Below are 16707 nucleotides of genomic sequence, written 5' to 3'. Positions count from 1 at the left end.
CGTCTGGTGCCAGTGTCAGGCTGAGTCTCATTGCCGATTCATATGGTGACATTCCAGTCATGGTTACTGTTTTTTATATATATTTTAACCAGTTTGTCTGTCAGTCAGTCGGTCATTGATGAGGAGGCACAGATTGTCGAATTTGAGGTGCTACCAAATATAATGAGGAATTGTGCTGATTATAATAAATATAAATCTAAATGAGACTACGGAAAAAGCTGAAGACCTCACTATTCAGAATTCGCCGTACGCGTAAAATATCATAAACATATTTTATGCGTCTGCGCTGTCACGTGACTCGGCCCCCATTTCTGATGTCACAGTGACAGCAAGTTGGAACACATGATGGAAACAATTAGCAGTGGCAAAGAACTGACATCCAGAGCTGCATGCGAGATTGCTGACAAATTCCACACACAAGGTGGCATCCTGTTCAAGAAAGGACACTGTTGCATCAGCTCAAAACAAGACAGATCCTTGCTGCTGGCTGAGTTTCATGACACTGCAATGCATCCAGGAATCCGACCAACATACGACAAGCTGAGCGAGCTGTTTTACTGGCCTGGTATTTACCAGGATTGTGAGAAGTATGTCACAACGTGTGACCTGTGCCAGCGAGTCAAGGGCAGCAACAGGCCAAGTGATGGACCACTGCAGCCACTACAGATCCCATGATGCAACTGGTCAAGCGTGAGCATGGATTTCATAGTGAGCTTACCTAAGACAAAGGATGGATATGATGCAATCATGGTCGTCGTAGACCGCCTGTCCAAAATGGCACACTTTGTACCAACACACAATGCTGCGACCGCCCAGAAGACTGCTGACCTGTACTTCGAGACCATCTACCGCCTGCACGGCCTGCTGGAATCCATTGTCTCTGACTGCGACCCGAAATTCTGCTCATCGTTCTGGACTACACTGTGGAAACGGACGGGAATGCAACTTAATATGTCCACTGCCGGCCATGCACAGACAGATGGACAGACAGAGTGCGTAAACCAGATACTCGAGACAATGCTGCGCGCAATGTGCAACAACAAACAGAACGACTGGAACAAGTTCATTGTGACATCAGAAATGGGGGCCGAGTCACGTGACAGCGCAGACGTGTAAAATATGTTTATGATATTTTACGCGTACGGCGAATTCTGAATAGTGAGCTCTTCAGCTCTTTCCGTAGTCTCATTTCTATTAATATATATTATAGCTAGTCCAAATCGCATTACAACAATGATGTGTTTGCACCTGTGGTGACCTACAAGTCTATTCGTATAGTCATAGCACTTGCAGCCCACCATGGCTGGCTGCTGCACTCCATGGACGTCAAGACTGCCTTCCTGCATGGTGACCTGGAAGAAGACATATATGTCGAGATTCCTGATGGCATGACTGGTGACTGGACCAAGAGTGTTCTCAAGCTACGCCGCTCCCTATATGGTTTGAAGCAGGCACCACGCACTTGGAATCGTTACCTGAATACCTCTCTTTGTGGCAGCCTTGGATTCCAGTGCAGCAATGACGATCCAGGTGTCTACTGGCTTAAAAGTGGCTCTGCAACATGCATTTTGACAACCTATGTTGACGACTTGCTGCTGGCTGCATCTGATGACAACATCCTGGCCAAGGTCAAAACTGGCCTGTCTGCTGAGTTCTCAATGAAGGATCTGAGTCTGTGCAGCACAATCCTGAGCATCAATGTGCATCACATGTCTGATGGCATCAAGATCAACCAGGTTACTGCCATCCAGAACCTGGTCAGCAAGTATGGCCTTGAGGAAGCCAATGATGTTGATCTGCCCATTGCTGCTTCTGCCAAGTTTGGAGAGACTGCTCCACACCTTGCCAAGTGCAATGCCACTGAATACCGCTCAATTGTTGGCTCCCTGCAGTACCTGGCCATGGTCACTCGGCCTGACATTGCTCTGGTCACCTCTGTGCTTGCATCATTCAACCAAGAACCACTGATGAAACACATGGGTGCTGCCAAGCGAGTACTCAAGTATCTGAAGACCACCTGCAACATGGCCATTCACTATCGTCGGTCTGAACACCTCAACCTAGTTGGGTACAGTGATGCTTCATTTGGACTGCGTACTGTGGAAGCCATGGTAATTGGCTATGTATTCACTCTGGCAGGAGGAGCAGTTGCTTGGAAGTCAAAGAAACGTGCTCTTGGCTTGCCACCTCAATCCACAGTTGAAGCTGAGACCATTGCCCTGACCTCTGCTATCCATAAGCTCATGTGGCTACAAGACCTGCTGTGTGACATCCATGTACATGTTAACCCTGCCACCATCTTCTGTGACAATGAGGGCACTATCAACAATACACGGACTGGTGCTGTGACTGATGCCAACAAGCACTACAAGTGTGACATCAAAAATGGGGGCCGAGTCACGTGACAGAGTAGACGCGTAAAATATGTTTATGATATTTTACGTGTACGGCGAATTCTGAATAATGAGCTCTTTAGCTCTTTCCGTAGTCTCATTTTTATTAATATATATTATAGCTAGTCCAAATCTCATTACAATGACAGCCCGTCGGCTAGCTGGTTGTCCTTGCCAGGCTTGTAAACAATGTCCAGATCATGTTCATTGATGGCATTGAGCCAGCGCAGCTGTGTGGGCGACAAACGACTCTGCGTTTTAATGTACTTGAGTGGGTGATGATCAGTCTTGAGTGTAATAAGAATACTTTATATAAAATATATTTATGATTAAAAATCCACTATAAGAGAGCTTAAAGAGTTTTGCTTATCTATTCAAAGCTATCGACAGTGAAAATAAAAATTGCGATCGTAAACAATTGCAATTGTCACGTGGCATTGCAATAATTGATGTCACACCTGTGCTGTCATGGGACCCAGCTTCATTTCTGATGTCAGTTATTCTCAACTACAAATACATAATTTATGTTAATAATTTTACCCAAAAAATCATCATCCTTGTACTTTTTAGCCAGTTGACTTGTGCTATTTTTTTTTTTTAAACTTTTATTATCAGCAGGTAAATTTTTAGTTCTTATTAATTCCATGATATCACTCCTCACCTTGCTCATTTTCCAGTCATACCTTGCAGTAATTTTATAATTAAGAAACTTGTATTGAAAAGTTAGCTCTGTGGTTATATAGTATTCGCCCTTAATTTTACTCATTTTTTTTGATAATGAGTCTTCTATTTTCGATGCTTTGTCAATATTGGATATTTTATTTCCATTGTCTAGTGTTATTGTGATAACGCCGCTTTTATAAACTTCATTTAGCATAATATGATCAAATATCTCATTCCATGTAGTGTTATCATCCATCGTGCTTTGATATTTGGCCCCATATGCGCCTTTATACTTTAAATCGACAGAAATCATTATAACAATCTTGGTTTACAGTATAGACGAGGCTTGTGTGTTTGCAAAAATAATTATTTAAAGTGTATAAATTAAATTCTTGTAGGAGTGTGGTTGATAATACAAATGTAGTTTTTTGCTGAAAATATAACAGTTTATATAGGTATTTAAAAACCAGTTGAAGATGAGAGAGAGGGGTATATAGCAAGTTTCATTTTTAATAAATATTTTTTTGCACAACTAAAAACTAATTAATGTGTACTCTCAATAGAAAACAAAAAAGTGCATGTATCATTGCGGACAACCCAAAGGAAACTGGATTATATCTTTATAAAAACTATTCACATGCTGAGCACGTTGTATGCAGTCTTTAAAAGTAAGTAATATAGGGAATAGTTCTTTGTATAATAAATTCATTTAATAGATTTAATTTTTAGCAATACTCCCCCAAAAAAATGGCCATGTATTCACCATAGCACTGCAAATTAATGAGTGGGTTTTAAGTCAAGCAATTAATTAAACCAACTCTTGTAATAATGTGGGTGTTTATTAGGTTTAAAATTGCTATTGATGGTGACTTTGGACAAATATTTTTGGTTAAATTAAATAACAACTGTTAACTTACAGATAGCAGTCTTTATTATGCAGTTTTTTGTCTTATCGATGAATATGGCCAATGCATTCATGTGCACACTTATAATTAGTTGATTTAATCAGCTAATTTCTTCTCATCTTAAATAAAAAATGTTAAATCTTTTTATTAAGTGATAGAAAAATGTGAATGAAATATATTTTCAAATAGCTAGAAAAAATGAAGACAAGGAAAGTAGTCATCAATTATTGTTGTTATTTAACGCCTTTGTAGTTGGCCATTCATCCAACAACCAGGTTAGCAGCAATAAAAACATGTGTGAGAGCGTTGCAGAGGCTGTTAGACATTGACATTCATTCTTCTGATGCGTGGTGACTGCACATAATCCACATCTATAAAATGCTGATTACATGGAGCCAACACAGCAGCATAAAAAACGCACTAGATTGGGTTGACATCGTGTAATCAGTGTCTCAATAAGCGCAGCCCTGCGCATGGCGTCAAAATACCAGCACACGGCGGTCAATTACCGCCAAATATATGTTTCCATGCATCGTCTGAAGTGGGGACGCTTGTTAGTGTCAGTCATGTCCCTAATGCGTGCTACCAAATTCTGGAAACCTTTAGTCTGCGAAGTGCACTCAGGCTCAGTGTGACACCTACAGATTTACGTATGTTGATCTTGTGATTACTGGGGTTGGTGATATTATGACTGTTTTGTATTACTATTGTATATGTAGTCATTGTCTAATCCCATTTTATGTGATTATTATATTTTGTTTGTTAAACCCATTTCAATACTATCATATAAATATACTTTGGGAATGGCTTGCTTGCAGTGAAGACATGCTTGGGTGCATATACATAGATGAATTGATAAAACGTATCATTATCATATTTATTTATAATATTGTAATTATGCTATATGATATCCGTTGATACTGATTCTTTGACAGAATCCAGAAGCTTCTGAGCATCAGTGCGGGCTGCTTCCCATTGCTGATGTAACGAGTTCTTAAGCTTGGTCTCTTTGCTAACTGCGCATTCGACAGCAAGTCTGTACGTGTTGATCATGCCCTCCATATCTCTACATTGCCATTTGTATAATTAAAAGTGTAATTAAGTAAAAGTGGTAAGTTGTGGAAGCATGCTTGCATGTTTTTCTTGGGGGGGCACCCTCAGTGTTTACCTAATTAGATGTACACCCAGTTGTGCGAGTTGGCTGAGTGATTCTTGGATGTCTACATGCAGTAAATAATTATGGTTGGTAGGTTAGCAATTATAAATTTGTAAAAAATTGAGTATACATGAATAAAGCGTGGTAGGGATGTATAGTACACATGCCTTTAATTGCCGCTATAGCAGCTTCCGGGTCCAAGCTGCTGTCAAATGGGAGAAATTGAGAAATGGACTCGTTGCTATTGTGAACGTTGATTCTATTGCCTGCTTTGTTAGATTCGAGAATATTGGCTGGTTGCGGCGCATGCAGCAGTATATCGTCAGGCAGGGTCAAATCTGTCTCCGAGTCATTGTCACTAGAATCTTGAATGACCACGCTATGACCATCCATTGCCCGCGTGCCCGCAAATTTCATTGGCATTGGAGATGATGGATGCGACAATGAAATTTTCACAATTTGTTGCGCTGCATCTTGGTTAACTGGGTGATAGGCTGAGTGCAAATTGGCTACATATACAAAAACTTTAGATTTGAATTTTAGAATAAAGTTACATCACTTGTGCATATTTAGCTTGGATGGAGCTTGAATGTCATTTTGTAAATACTTGCCACTATGGTGTTGAGTTTGTGACGAATGCATTTTATGAAGCTCGCTATTATTTCTGGTTTCTGTACCCTTGGGTTGGTTGAGGGGAGCAGCTGCCGGGGCTTTTGGAATTCGTGGAGACAGGGCAAAATGCGGCGGCTGAAGGTCAGCATGCTTATTAAGGCCATTTTCCAAATGAAAGTCAGTTTGTGGCTTGTGGAAAGAGTCAATTCGCAATTGCTTTGGGCAGTTTTGCTGTTGGCCCAGTGACAATTGCTGTTGGTATGGCTGTTTGTAATCATTTTTTGCTGGAATCCGGTTCAGGTTAAGCGGTCGTATGCTTCTTGGTGGCTGCATGTTGTTTGGGTTAAAAACAAACGGGCGTATTCTTGATGTTGGCTGATTGTTGTTCATTTTAAAAAAGGAGAGCTGTACGAGTATTGGAGTAGCTATACTATTAATTGATTTTTTATGGAGAACAAAAAAGTTGATTTTATACCATTCAATACCATAAAAGTCATTACAATAAAAATGAAGGGATAATTAGTTACGTATAATGAATGCTTAATGCTAGAGTATAAAGCATTGTATGTCGCATATAATAACAAAGTTTATTGGAAATTTCAGCGTGCATTTCGAAGAGATAATATATGCGCTTTGTCCAAGTAGCACTTTGGTACTCATTATATATGCACTCTGCAGCCAACGCGTTAAAGCGAGCTTGATATTTCTTTATTATTATTCTTCGTTTTAGTCTGAGCAAAGAGCAGAAATTCTGCTAGGTAATAGAAGCTGAATCAATATTAAGGTCTATTGATGGGCCCAAGAGAGAAAATAGATACATTATGCGATACATAAAACAAATAAATAACAAAAACTAAAGTTTGTGAATAAGATTAAGCGTCTACCGCGCCCCCTATTGATGAGCACATGGTAGGATGCACGCGCATGCCCATACTTGGCTTCAATACCGATCAGGGTTAACCACAATATTTTCAGTTACTTTGGAAAATAGCAAACATACCAATTGTTTATTTAATATATACTCGTTTTGTGCCGATAACAGATTGCCGTTTTGTTACCTATTTTGAATATACCCAAGTATAATTAATTGTATTCATATTGCACCATGGACGACAAGATCAAGGCGGCTGCACGGCACGTGTTGAATGAGGGCGACGACGCGTTGTCAGATGACGAGCTGCTTGCTGAGCTTGAGAACGACCCGGCACTGGAGAAGCTGCGCGAGGCACGTTTGGAACAGATGAGGTGGGAAATGAACCACGTGCGCGACTTGCGGTCGCGCGGCCACGGGGAGTACCAGGATATCCAGAAGGAGGAGTCGATGGTCAAGCTGATTGGCAGCACAGCCAGGGGCATAGTCCATTTTACTCACCCACAGTTTGCACGCTGTAAGATCCTGGACAAGCATTTGCGCGCGCTGGCACTGTACCATTTTGACACACGGTTTGCTTCGATCAGTGTCGAAAGGTGCCCCTTCTTGGCGCAAAAGTTCCAAATCCGCATGCTTCCATGCTTACTAGTTATCGCTAATGGGCGAGTCGTCGACAGGCTTGTGGGATTTGAAGAGTTTGGCAACAATGATGGATTTTCGACGGAGACACTTGAACGACGCCTGTGCAAGTCTGGCGTGATTAAAATGCCCAAAGGAAAGATATCCCACATACCAGTGGAACAACGGCCAATTGCATATAAGATCGGCCAAGCAGGATCCGAGGCAGCGGGTGACAGTGGCAGCGAGGTTGAGCTGGACTATTGACTGTGGCGATTCGATCATCAGAACGCATGCACACACACACGCACGCGCATTGATGAGTTAGCATGTGTGTGCACGCGTGTTGCGAAGCTTTGCTGAACTGGCGGCTGATATGCAGTGTTATGCAAAAATAAACTATAGATTGTTTTCATATATTGGCTTTTTGCCAGCAAGATCAGCTTTGATAGTTTATTATTTTTGAACGTTATATATTTGCGTATCTTAATGTTCGCTAGTTCGCCCGGGCTAGCAGAGTGCCTCCGAGGCCAATCTTGACAGCCTCCTGGATCTCCAAAATGCCCTTGGTGGTTGACACAACCATGATCTCCCCGGGGATAATACCCTTGATAATCCCCCATGGCTGTCCCGAAGCCAGGATCTGCAGCTGGTTGGCATTGCAGTTGACCTTCCGCGAGGGCTTGGTTATGCATTTCATGGCGCGCAGCACCGGCTGATCCTGGTAGTACTTAAGCGATAGCCACAAGCGACGCTCAGCAACGTTGAGGTTGGTTGTTGGCGTATAGGTGTCGTCGGGGCCCAGGTGAGTGCCGCGAGTGACGGACGAGACAAATCCTTGGCTGTACAGAACCCGCGAGACCGACAAATTCAGCTTTGTCTCGGGAATGGCGATACGGCCGAGTCGTGCGCGGAAGCCGTTTTGGACGCGTGCACAGATATCGTAAACGCCAACCATTTTAGAATGTACGGGAGCGAGTGAAAAAGTGTATGGGTGTGTGCGTATGTGTGTGTTGTCTCTGGGACCAGAAGACAAGTGGATTCAGTATTACTGAAAAAAAAGTAGAAACACGTTGATTGACCAGGCAAATGTAAAATAAAAAATTGTTCAAGGGAGGAGATAAAGTGTGCGCTTAACGAGTCAGAAAATTACTAAGTCGATTTGCCGCTGCTGCTGCTGCCACTGCTGCTGCTAAAGCTGCCATTCCGATTTTTGTATCAAGTTGATTTGATCAGCGTGATCGCTTTGGCACTGCTCGCAGTGCATGCAGTGCTTGCAGTGAGGGCCGAAGCCACCATCAACGTCAGATGCAAGAGGAGGCATGAATTCGAGCACTTTTTTTGGTTATAATAGCTTTTCTTTTCTTTTCCGCGCAAGTATAGCAAAGTGCAAAATAGTGAATCTGACTTTATTGTTATACAATCTCAACAGAGGCAAAATGAACGAAATTTACTTCAATATCGATGCGGGGTACTTGGAGGGTATAGTGCGCGGGTACCGCGATGGGCTCCTCACAAGGCTGCAATATTCGAATCTCACACAATGCGAGACGATGGACGATCTTAAGTTGCAGCTGGCAACTACCGACTACGCCTCTTTTTTGCAGAATGAACCGTCACCACTGGCAACATCGACCTTGTCTACTCGCTGCACAGAGGCGCTCGTGGCCGAGTTTCAGTACATGCAGCAGAATGCGGCGGAGCCCATCTCAAAGTTTTTGGAGTACATCACATACGGCTATATGATCGACAACGTGATACTGCTCATCACCGGGACGCTCCACGAGCGCGACACGCACGATCTGCTGGAGAAGTGCCATCCACTGGGGTTCTTTGACACGATGCCGGCGCTGTGCGTGGCTACAACAGTGCAGGACCTGTACAGCACGGTGCTGGTCGACTCGCCGCTGGCGGGGTATTTCCGCGAGTGCCTTTCCGCAGAGGACCTGAATGAGCTCAACATTGAGATTATCCGCAACACGCTGCACAAGGCATATCTCGAGGACTTTTACGCGTACTGTCAGAGGCTTGGCGAGCCGACGGCGTCAGTCATGGCGGAGATGCTGAAATTTGAGGCGGATCGCCGAACGGTCAATATCACGATCAACTCTTTTGGCACGGAGCTGTCAAAGGATGACCGGTTCAAGCTGTACCCGCGGCTGGGCAACATGTACCCCGAGGCGCAGACCAAGCTGGCGCGCGTCGACGACATGGACCAGGTCAAGGCTATCCTAGAGCAGTACAGCGAATACAAGACGTTGCTTGCCGGAGTGAACCTGAGCAACTCGGCGGGTGTGGTGGCGGGCGCAGGCGAGGTGTCGCTCGAGGACCGGTTCTTCACCAACGAGGTGAAGCTGAACAAGGACTCGTTCGAGCAGCAGTTCCACTTTGGGGTGTTTTACTCATGGCTCAGGATGAAGGAGCAGGAGATCCGCAACATTGTCTGGATTGCCGAGTGCATCTCGCAGCAGCAGAAGGACAAGATCAATAACTACACGGTCATCTACTAGGAGCCGGCAAACGCATTCATAGTATTTTCTATTTTTTATACATCTTCAAGCCAACGCAGGCACAGACACAAATACATCATGCACAGGCATTTGAATCAAGAAGCCTTTGCAAAACCAAATGCGATGTTTAAACACGAATTGACAGAAACAATTAAAACTACCGATCCACACGGCTGAGCCAGCGCTGCCCGAGTCTCTAGAAGCCGGGCGGTGGGCGAGCGCCTGGGTGCGGCGGGCGGAAGCCTGGCGGCGGCTGGGCTGGGTAGCCGGGAGGGGCGCCCATCATGCCTGGTGGCGGAGGTCGGAAGCCCGGCGGAGGCGCCATGCCGTGGGGGGGCGGGCGGAAGCCTGGCGGCGGCATTCCGGGCATTCCGGGCATCGGCGGACGCGCAAACGAGACGGGCCCAGCTGCGATGGCGGCGCGTGGCTGCATCATGGCCGCGGAGGGGCCGCCGACGCCGCGCACAGGGCCTGCCAGGCCAGCCGGGGCAGCGCCTGGCCGCGGCGGCGGAATGCCACGGCCGGCTGGGCGGCCTACGCCGGGGCCAGCGGCCAGCCCAGCACCTCTTGTCTGGCGGAGCCCTGCAGCCGACGCTGGCGGCGGCCCGTCAACGCTTATGCTAATGACGATCTCGCCGCGCAGAATGACCAGGCCCAGGGCGCGTTTGATCTGTTGTGTCTTTGGCTTTGCGTCCGGGCCCTTCGCCTTGATGGTGCGGAACTCCTCGCAGTCAGCCAGCACCAAGTTCATGTGCTTATCAAAGGCAAGCATCTGGCCAGTCATGACGCGCGTGTCGAGGAGCGTCAGCCTCAGCCGGTGGTTCAAAATACCCATCATTTTGGAGTTTTTTGAAATCGTCATTGTTGAGAGACTGTGGTGTTTGTCGCCGACCAAAGCCCTGTCTGCTAGAAGTAATACGGCGTGTGTCCGAAAGCTCTCGCGTTGGGTACAATTGCAAAACAAATATAAAGAAATAAAGAAAAGCGAGATGAAGCAAACATGATGCGCGAGAAAAGAGGAAGAAAAACGAAAAAATAAAGATGAGGCGGTGTGGTTGGCGAGCAGCGCGTTGATCGGCGGCTCGGTGCGGCTCGGCGCCGTGGCGGTTCAGCGACGGCTACGGTGACAACGTCATGACACGATGCCGAGAAGCTGGCGCCAGAAAAATGGGTGGGAAAGGCATCAGGTGCCATGGGCAGGGCAGTTCTTGCGCCAACGACGCCGTCTTTTAATTTGGCATCAATTGCATTCGCATTCACATTTACATTCGCACTTGGCTTCGCTCTTGGCTTCGAACTTGGCTTCGCTCTTGCATTCACTCTTGGCTTCGCTCCCACATTTGAATTCGCCGCATTCCCTCCATAGAATCCACCTTGCTGCCCATGGAGCTGCTCGAGGTCAAGAACAGCCTGGCCCGGCACTGGCTGGCGGCGCTGTGCATCTGCAGCGGACGATGCGTCATGGCGGCCGGCGGCGGCGCCGAGAGCCGCGCGTGGAGCGAGCAGTTTGCACAGAGCGTGCTGGAGTGGCTGCACGTGCCCGAGGCGGACTGGGCCGACCTGCGGGCCATGCCGCACGGGGACGCAGCTAACGACATGGCGCTGCTGATGCTGCGGTGCATGCGTTCCGACGAGGAGGCGGCCGAGGCAGGCGCTGGCGCCAGCGTGTCGCTGGAGGTGGCCAGCGATCCGGACCGGCTGGCCGCAGGGCTGGTGCTGGCGTGCCTTGGACTCGGCTCGGTCCAGGCGGCCGGGGACATCAAGGCGCTGGCGCCGGCCCGGGCCGGGACGCTGCCTCCGCTCAAGTACGACGCCCGCTCGCGCGCTGCGGCATTTGCAGTGTGTGCGTGGCTGGATCTGCCGAGCCAGCTCGTGGGCGCGCACGAGGCCCTCGTCGCCGGCAGGCTCGAGCGCGCGGCCGGCAGCGGCCAGCTGGGCGACGCCAGTGCGCGCGCGCTGAACGACGACCGGCGTCGCAAGTGGGGCTGGGGCAAGCGCCTGGCGGCCGGCGCCGGCGTGGTTGTCGCCGGCACCCTGGTGGGCGTGACGGCCGGGCTGGCCGCGCCGCTGATGGCGGCCGGGCTGGGCGCCGTCGGCATCGGCGGGCTTGGGTTCCTGGCAACCGGCGGCGGCGCCGCGATGGTCGGCTCGCTGCTGGGCGTGGCAGGCGGCGGCGTCGCCGGGCAGCGGTTCAACACGCGGCTGCGCGGGCTGCGCAGTTCTACTTCACGCAGCTGGCGCGTGGCCACACGCTGCACGCGACGGTGCTGGTGCCCGGGTTTCTCGCCGCCGCCGCCGCAGCGAGCCCGTTTGCGCCGGTGCGCGACGTCATGGGCCTGGATCTGGGCGATGCGTACACGCTGTACTTCGAGCCGGCCGAGCTGGCCGCGCTGCAGGGCGCCGTGTCGCGCTTTGTCTCGTCGTCGGCCCGCAGCGCCGCCGTGTCGGCCGTGGTTGCGCAGACCGCTCTGGCCGGGCTGCTGGGCGCCTTCACGTGGCCGCTGGCCGTCCTCAAGCTCGGCCAGCTCATCGACTCGCCGTGGGCCGTCGGCATTGAGCGCGCGCGCCGAGCCGGCCGCCTTCTGGCCGACGTGCTGGAGAGCCACGCGCACGGCACGCGGCCTGTGACGCTGGTGGGCTACTCGCTGGGCGCGCTGGCGGTCGTCACGTGCCTGCAGGAGCTGCACAGCCGTGGGGCCTTTGGCGTTGTCGAGACCGCCGTGCTGCTGGGCGTGCCGGCCGACAGCACCGCCGCCGCCGCCTGGGCCGCCTGCTGCCACTGCGTCTCGCGCCGCCTTATCATTGGCCACTCGCGCAGCGACTGGGTGCTGGCTTTTCTCTTCCGCGCGTCGTCGCTGTGCGCCCGCCTCGCCGGGCTCGAGGGCCTGGCGCCTGCCGCGCTGTTTCCCGACAGCCCGCTCATGCGCCGCAAGATCGTCAACGTGGACCTGGGCGACATTGTCTCTCAGCACGCCGACTACCTGGACCGGCTGGACGACATTATGCTCGAGGTGTCTCGCCACCTCTAAGCAGACGAGGGCGGCCCGTGTGCTGGTCGGCGTTGGCTGTCACGTGCTCTGTCCCAATCCTCTCTGCTGGGCAGCCTCAGCAGCTGGCCGACCGGCTATTTCGGCAGCGCGCTTTTTCGCCCTTTTCTTTTTGGCCAGCCGCAGCGCGTGCACATAACAGCATAATACAACTCCTACTTTAACTAAACACCTGGACCAACGCAAACCAACCCGGCGCCCGATATTTTATTGTACCAACCATGAGCACCGATCACAATAAGCACGCCGAGCAAACGCAGCTGAACGAGCAAGCGCAGCCGAGCGGACAAGCGCAGCCGAGCGGACAAGCGCAGCCGAGCGAGCAAGCACAGCTGGACGAGCTTGACGCCCTGCAGCGCTTCATGGAGTCGCTGCCCGAAAAGGTAACAGCACACTTGCACTGCAACGCCCTTTTTATACTTCAACTTGAAAAGTGTACCTGAGCTGTGGCTAATCTGCCGGCTGTGCTTGTTTTTGTTGCGCTGTAGCTGGAGAAGAGCCCTTACGACTACACCACGTACCTGCAGTGGATTGATCTTCTGCGCCCCGTTGCCGACATTGCGTCCCTGCGCGCGGCCCGGGAACACATGTGGCAGAACTTGGCTGTCCCAGAGGACCTCTGGGCCAAATGGGTCGCTGACGAGAGAACACAGCCCGACGCGCTCCACGACCCTACGGCAATTGCATACATAAGGGACCTTCTGGAGCGCGCCGCCAAAGAATATTTGTCTGTTTCTGCATGGCAAAGCTACATCGACTTTGTTCGGGAGGTTGAGCACAGCGAAGATGAGAAGACGCGCGTGGCAGCTGCGTCCAGCTTTGGGTCTGAGAACTACCTGTTCTCCGCCTTGCAAGAGGCTGCCGCCGCAACCTACGCCCACTTCAAACACAGCAACCAAATATGGTCCCAGTACAGGGAGTGCGTTGAGCAGGAAATTGAAAAATCGGAGGGCTCACAGCGCGAGGCGCTGATCGACCTGTTGCAGGCTGTGTATTTGCAGAGGCTCGGCTGCCCCCACGCGGAGCTAGAGGATACCTTTTCAATGTATTCGAGCTTTATCACAAAGTTTATGAACGCCAGCTACGAGCAGCATATGGTTGAGGCAAACGCCATTGTCAGCGCCACGCGCCAGGCGTGCGCAAAGCGAGAGGGCTACGAGGCCGAGCTGGCAGCATCGGGCACTGACTGGGCCGCATTTAAGCTGTACATAGACAAGCTGACGCGCGACAAAGCAGCGGATCCTGCCGAGATATCAGTGCTTTACGAGCGTGCGGTCGCACTCAACTACTACACACCGGCCATCTGGGACGAATATATTGCGTTCGCTGTTGCCAACACCACAGAGTTGGGCGCAGAGGTTGTGCTGTGCCTGTCCAGTCGAGCAGTTCGAAATTGCCCGTGGTCGGGCAGGCTATGGGCGCAGCTCCTGCGCGCCATCTACGAGCAGCAGGGCTATGCCGCGGCCGCTGGGATCTACGACCGAGCACTGGCCACTTACGCAGTCGAGTATAGCATGTGCGAGTTTTCCCAGCTAGCTGTGGCTTTTGTCACTGTCGCGCGCCTGGAGTACTCGGATCAGCAGCGCGGTGGCGAGCGCGCCGCCTCTACCATCGCCGTCGCCACGCTGCAGGATCCGAATCTGGATCTGCTTGCAGTGTGCGAGGGTTGCCTGGCGACTGCACACACGCTGCAGCCAGAGACAGCAGACCCGCTATTGCATCTAGAGCGCTGCTGCACTTCGGTGGCAGTGCATGTTCTGGCTGATGCAGAGGCAGCACGCAGAATGTGGACCAGTATCTGCAAGAGCCGCAAGGTGTGCGCGGAGGCCTGGGTGCTCTCGGCCGATTTTGAAAGGACGAGTGGCACCGAAGACAGCACTCGCAGCGTCTTCCGTCACGCATCGCAGCGAAGGCTCGATAACCCAGAGCGCCTGTTTGACGCGTGGCTCGCGTTTGAACACTCATTTGGCACTCTCGAGTCATTGCGCTATGCCGAGGTGTTTATCCAAACGCAGCGTCATTTGATATGGCGCAGGATTGAGCGCGAGGCCCAGGCCCAGGCCCAGATGCCGGAGCATCCGCAGTCTATGCCGGCTGCTACGGTTGCCAGTTCTGCAGCGGAGGATGCCGCTCAGCCAGGCCATGCAGAACATGACCAGCCCAACAAAAAGACCAAGAGAAAGCACGACGACGACATTTCTTCCTCCTTGTCTCTCGTTCCGTCCAAAGGCGACGGCGATGGGAACAACCAACGCAGTACAAACTCTGTGTTTGTTAGTGGCCTGCCATTGACATTTAGAGCAGAGAATGTCGAGGCGCTTCTGGGCGGCTCCAGCAGCGTCAGTCGGGTGACAATGCTCACAAACAAGGAGGGCGGGTTCCGCGGCCAGGCACGGGCAGACCTGCTGTCCAACGAGGCCATGATCGCGGCATTGGACAAAAACGGGGTCAAAGTTGATGGCCAATTTGTCTCTGTGCACGTATTCAAGCAGCACAGCCAGCACCCGCACCCGCACCCGGCCCGCTCTCGTGCGGCGGCATCCGAGGTGGCTGTCAAGGTGACCGGGTTCTCGCCAGAGACGGGGAACAAGCAGCTCGAGGGCATAGCGAAGCAGGCGGGGGCGGTTGTAAGAGTGCGCAGGAACCAGCAGGGCGATGCGGCGTTTGTAACTATGAAGTCGATGGACGATGCCAAAAGGGCGCTTGGCGCTCTGGATGGCTGCTCTATCGATGGAAGAGTACTATCGGCAAACATCGATGAGTCCGGTGCCAGCAATGTCACGGGTGAGGGCGTCAAGGGCCAAGGCGCAGACGCTGGGAATAGCGCTGCGACAAAGACGGACGCGCCTCTCAGCCTGGTTCCGCGACGCGCAGCGGGCAGCAGCCGGCCGGCAAAGCGCTTGGCCCTGGCGAAAAAAAGGCTGCCCAAACCCGACGAGGCCGCAGATCGCAGCCCGGCACCTGCCGCATCTGAGGGTGCGCGGTCCAACGCCGACTTTCGCAATCTTTTCCTGACAACGCAGCAGGGCGCCGACAAGCAAGAGAACAGCGGCTGCTAGCAGCGCGCGTCACGATATGGTGCGTTTTTTTATTATAAACATTTTGCGAGAATAAAAAAAACCAGCGAAAGAGATGCCTCACCATACGCGGCATTCGCCGACCAGCGTAGCGACTGCGTCAATCAGGGGCATGTATGCGCGCATGTCTGCTGATGCCGAGCCGTTGTCAGCAGCGTGCAGCGGGAGACTCAGCTCGCGCGGAAGGCGCAGGGCCACTCCGAGCAGCAGGGGCCGCGAGTCGCCAGGGTTTTGGCTGTGCTTGAGCTGCGAGGCGTGGATGGCCAGGATTTGGTAGAGCGACGACGCCGGCGAGGCGCTGGGATTTCCCAGCAAAAACTTTACGTCAACAGGGATGTCTGGGCTGGTGGCCAGGCGCTCGGCGTCGGCGTCGGCGAAGGGGTCGCTGTTCGCGGCCGCGGCGTTGCTAGCGACGACGGCCTGGATGAGGCTGCCCACAGAGGCGAGCTGGGTGACAAGGGCTACGACGCAGTTGGAAAATCCGAGGACCGCAACATCGGTGTGCACGCCGTCGATGGTGGCGGCAGAGACATTGGCCGAGACGGGCTGCATTGCAAAGGATAAAGAAAATGGCTGCGAATGGGAAGAGTGCTTTGAAACGCAGTCACAATCAATGCGTGCATGCGCGTATGCGTGCATGCGTGCGTGTATTTTTCAAGTTGCTTTATTAACCCCCTTATGAGGACAGTGTAGATATGGGCGAAGCTGCCTACCACCTGGGCGAAGCTCGGTCCGGACCAAAGTCAGACTACACAGCCTGCGTGGATGCGTGTATGCGTAACGCAAGGACCCAGCATTTCTTGAGCGGCAGAACGTATGGTTGCGGATGGGGTGGATTTGGCTGGCGCCGCCTGG

The 16707-nt window shown here is 51.4% G+C and overlaps 8 protein-coding genes across 8 annotated transcripts; 4 read left to right on the top strand and 4 right to left on the bottom strand.

The window, feature by feature from the left end:
- Positions 1-4861: 4861 nt before the first annotated feature.
- On the bottom strand, positions 4862-6062 carry BX661DRAFT_168690 (uncharacterized protein; the record flags this gene model as incomplete). The annotated part of the gene is made up of 3 exons (XM_051533448.1): positions 4862-5027; positions 5130-5181; positions 5795-6062. The coding sequence occupies 3 exons, from the start codon at positions 6060-6062 to the stop codon at positions 4862-4864; spliced, it is 486 nt and encodes a 161-aa protein (XP_051394717.1).
- Positions 6063-6834: 772 nt separating this feature from the next.
- BX661DRAFT_140101 (thioredoxin-like protein) lies at positions 6835-7485 on the top strand (the record flags this gene model as incomplete). The annotated part of the gene is made up of 1 exon (XM_051532823.1): positions 6835-7485. The coding sequence occupies one exon, from the start codon at positions 6835-6837 to the stop codon at positions 7483-7485; it is 651 nt and encodes a 216-aa protein (XP_051394716.1).
- Positions 7486-7714: 229 nt separating this feature from the next.
- Positions 7715-8176, bottom strand: BX661DRAFT_192953 (30S ribosomal protein S8; the record flags this gene model as incomplete). Its single annotated transcript, XM_051537742.1, has 1 exon — positions 7715-8176. One exon carries the CDS (start codon positions 8174-8176, stop codon positions 7715-7717), a length of 462 nt encoding a protein of 153 aa, XP_051394715.1.
- Positions 8177-8584: 408 nt separating this feature from the next.
- BX661DRAFT_176979 (vacuolar ATP synthase subunit) lies at positions 8585-9830 on the top strand. Its single transcript, XM_051534536.1, has one exon. The coding sequence runs from the start codon at positions 8658-8660 to the stop codon at positions 9726-9728; it is 1071 nt and encodes a 356-aa protein (XP_051394714.1). The 5' UTR covers positions 8585-8657; the 3' UTR covers positions 9729-9830.
- Positions 9831-10718, bottom strand: BX661DRAFT_176978 (uncharacterized protein). The gene has a single exon (XM_051534535.1). It carries the CDS (start codon positions 10588-10590, stop codon positions 9925-9927), a length of 666 nt encoding a protein of 221 aa, XP_051394713.1. The 5' UTR covers positions 10591-10718; the 3' UTR covers positions 9831-9924.
- Positions 10719-11111: 393 nt separating this feature from the next.
- BX661DRAFT_168685 (uncharacterized protein) lies at positions 11112-12757 on the top strand (the record flags this gene model as incomplete). The annotated part of the gene is made up of 2 exons (XM_051533447.1): positions 11112-11870; positions 11948-12757. 2 exons carry the CDS (start codon positions 11112-11114, stop codon positions 12755-12757), a joined length of 1569 nt encoding a protein of 522 aa, XP_051394712.1.
- A 267-nt stretch (positions 12758-13024) lies between these two features.
- Positions 13025-15873, top strand: BX661DRAFT_51362 (uncharacterized protein). The gene has a single exon (XM_051539213.1). The coding sequence runs from the start codon at positions 13363-13365 to the stop codon at positions 15832-15834; it is 2472 nt and encodes an 823-aa protein (XP_051394711.1). The 5' UTR covers positions 13025-13362; the 3' UTR covers positions 15835-15873.
- On the bottom strand, positions 15874-16699 carry BX661DRAFT_51361 (uncharacterized protein). Its single transcript, XM_051539212.1, has one exon. The coding sequence runs from the start codon at positions 16489-16491 to the stop codon at positions 15913-15915; it is 579 nt and encodes a 192-aa protein (XP_051394710.1). The 5' UTR covers positions 16492-16699; the 3' UTR covers positions 15874-15912.
- Positions 16700-16707: the final 8 nt, after the last annotated feature.

The sequence above is a fragment of the Kickxella alabastrina genome (genome assembly GCF_025024165.1).
Source record: "Kickxella alabastrina strain RSA 675 chromosome Unknown BX661scaffold_2, whole genome shotgun sequence".
NCBI lineage: Eukaryota > Fungi > Kickxellomycota > Kickxellomycetes > Kickxellales > Kickxellaceae > Kickxella > Kickxella alabastrina.
The sequence above is the reverse complement of the archived record's forward strand: the minus strand, read 5'-3'. Positions and strand labels throughout refer to the sequence as shown.

What these genes read in the sequence shown, in the direction of transcription:
- BX661DRAFT_176979 (XM_051534536.1), top strand. Translation starts at nt 8,658, where the DNA reads ATGAACGAAATTTACTTCAATATCGATGCGGGGTACTTGGAGGGTATA.
- BX661DRAFT_51361 (XM_051539212.1), bottom strand. Translation starts at nt 16,491, where the DNA reads ATGCACGCATACGCGCATGCACGCATTGATTGTGACTGCGTTTCAAAG.
- BX661DRAFT_51362 (XM_051539213.1), top strand. Translation starts at nt 13,363, where the DNA reads ATGTGGCAGAACTTGGCTGTCCCAGAGGACCTCTGGGCCAAATGGGTC.
- BX661DRAFT_176978 (XM_051534535.1), bottom strand. Translation starts at nt 10,590, where the DNA reads ATGACGATTTCAAAAAACTCCAAAATGATGGGTATTTTGAACCACCGG.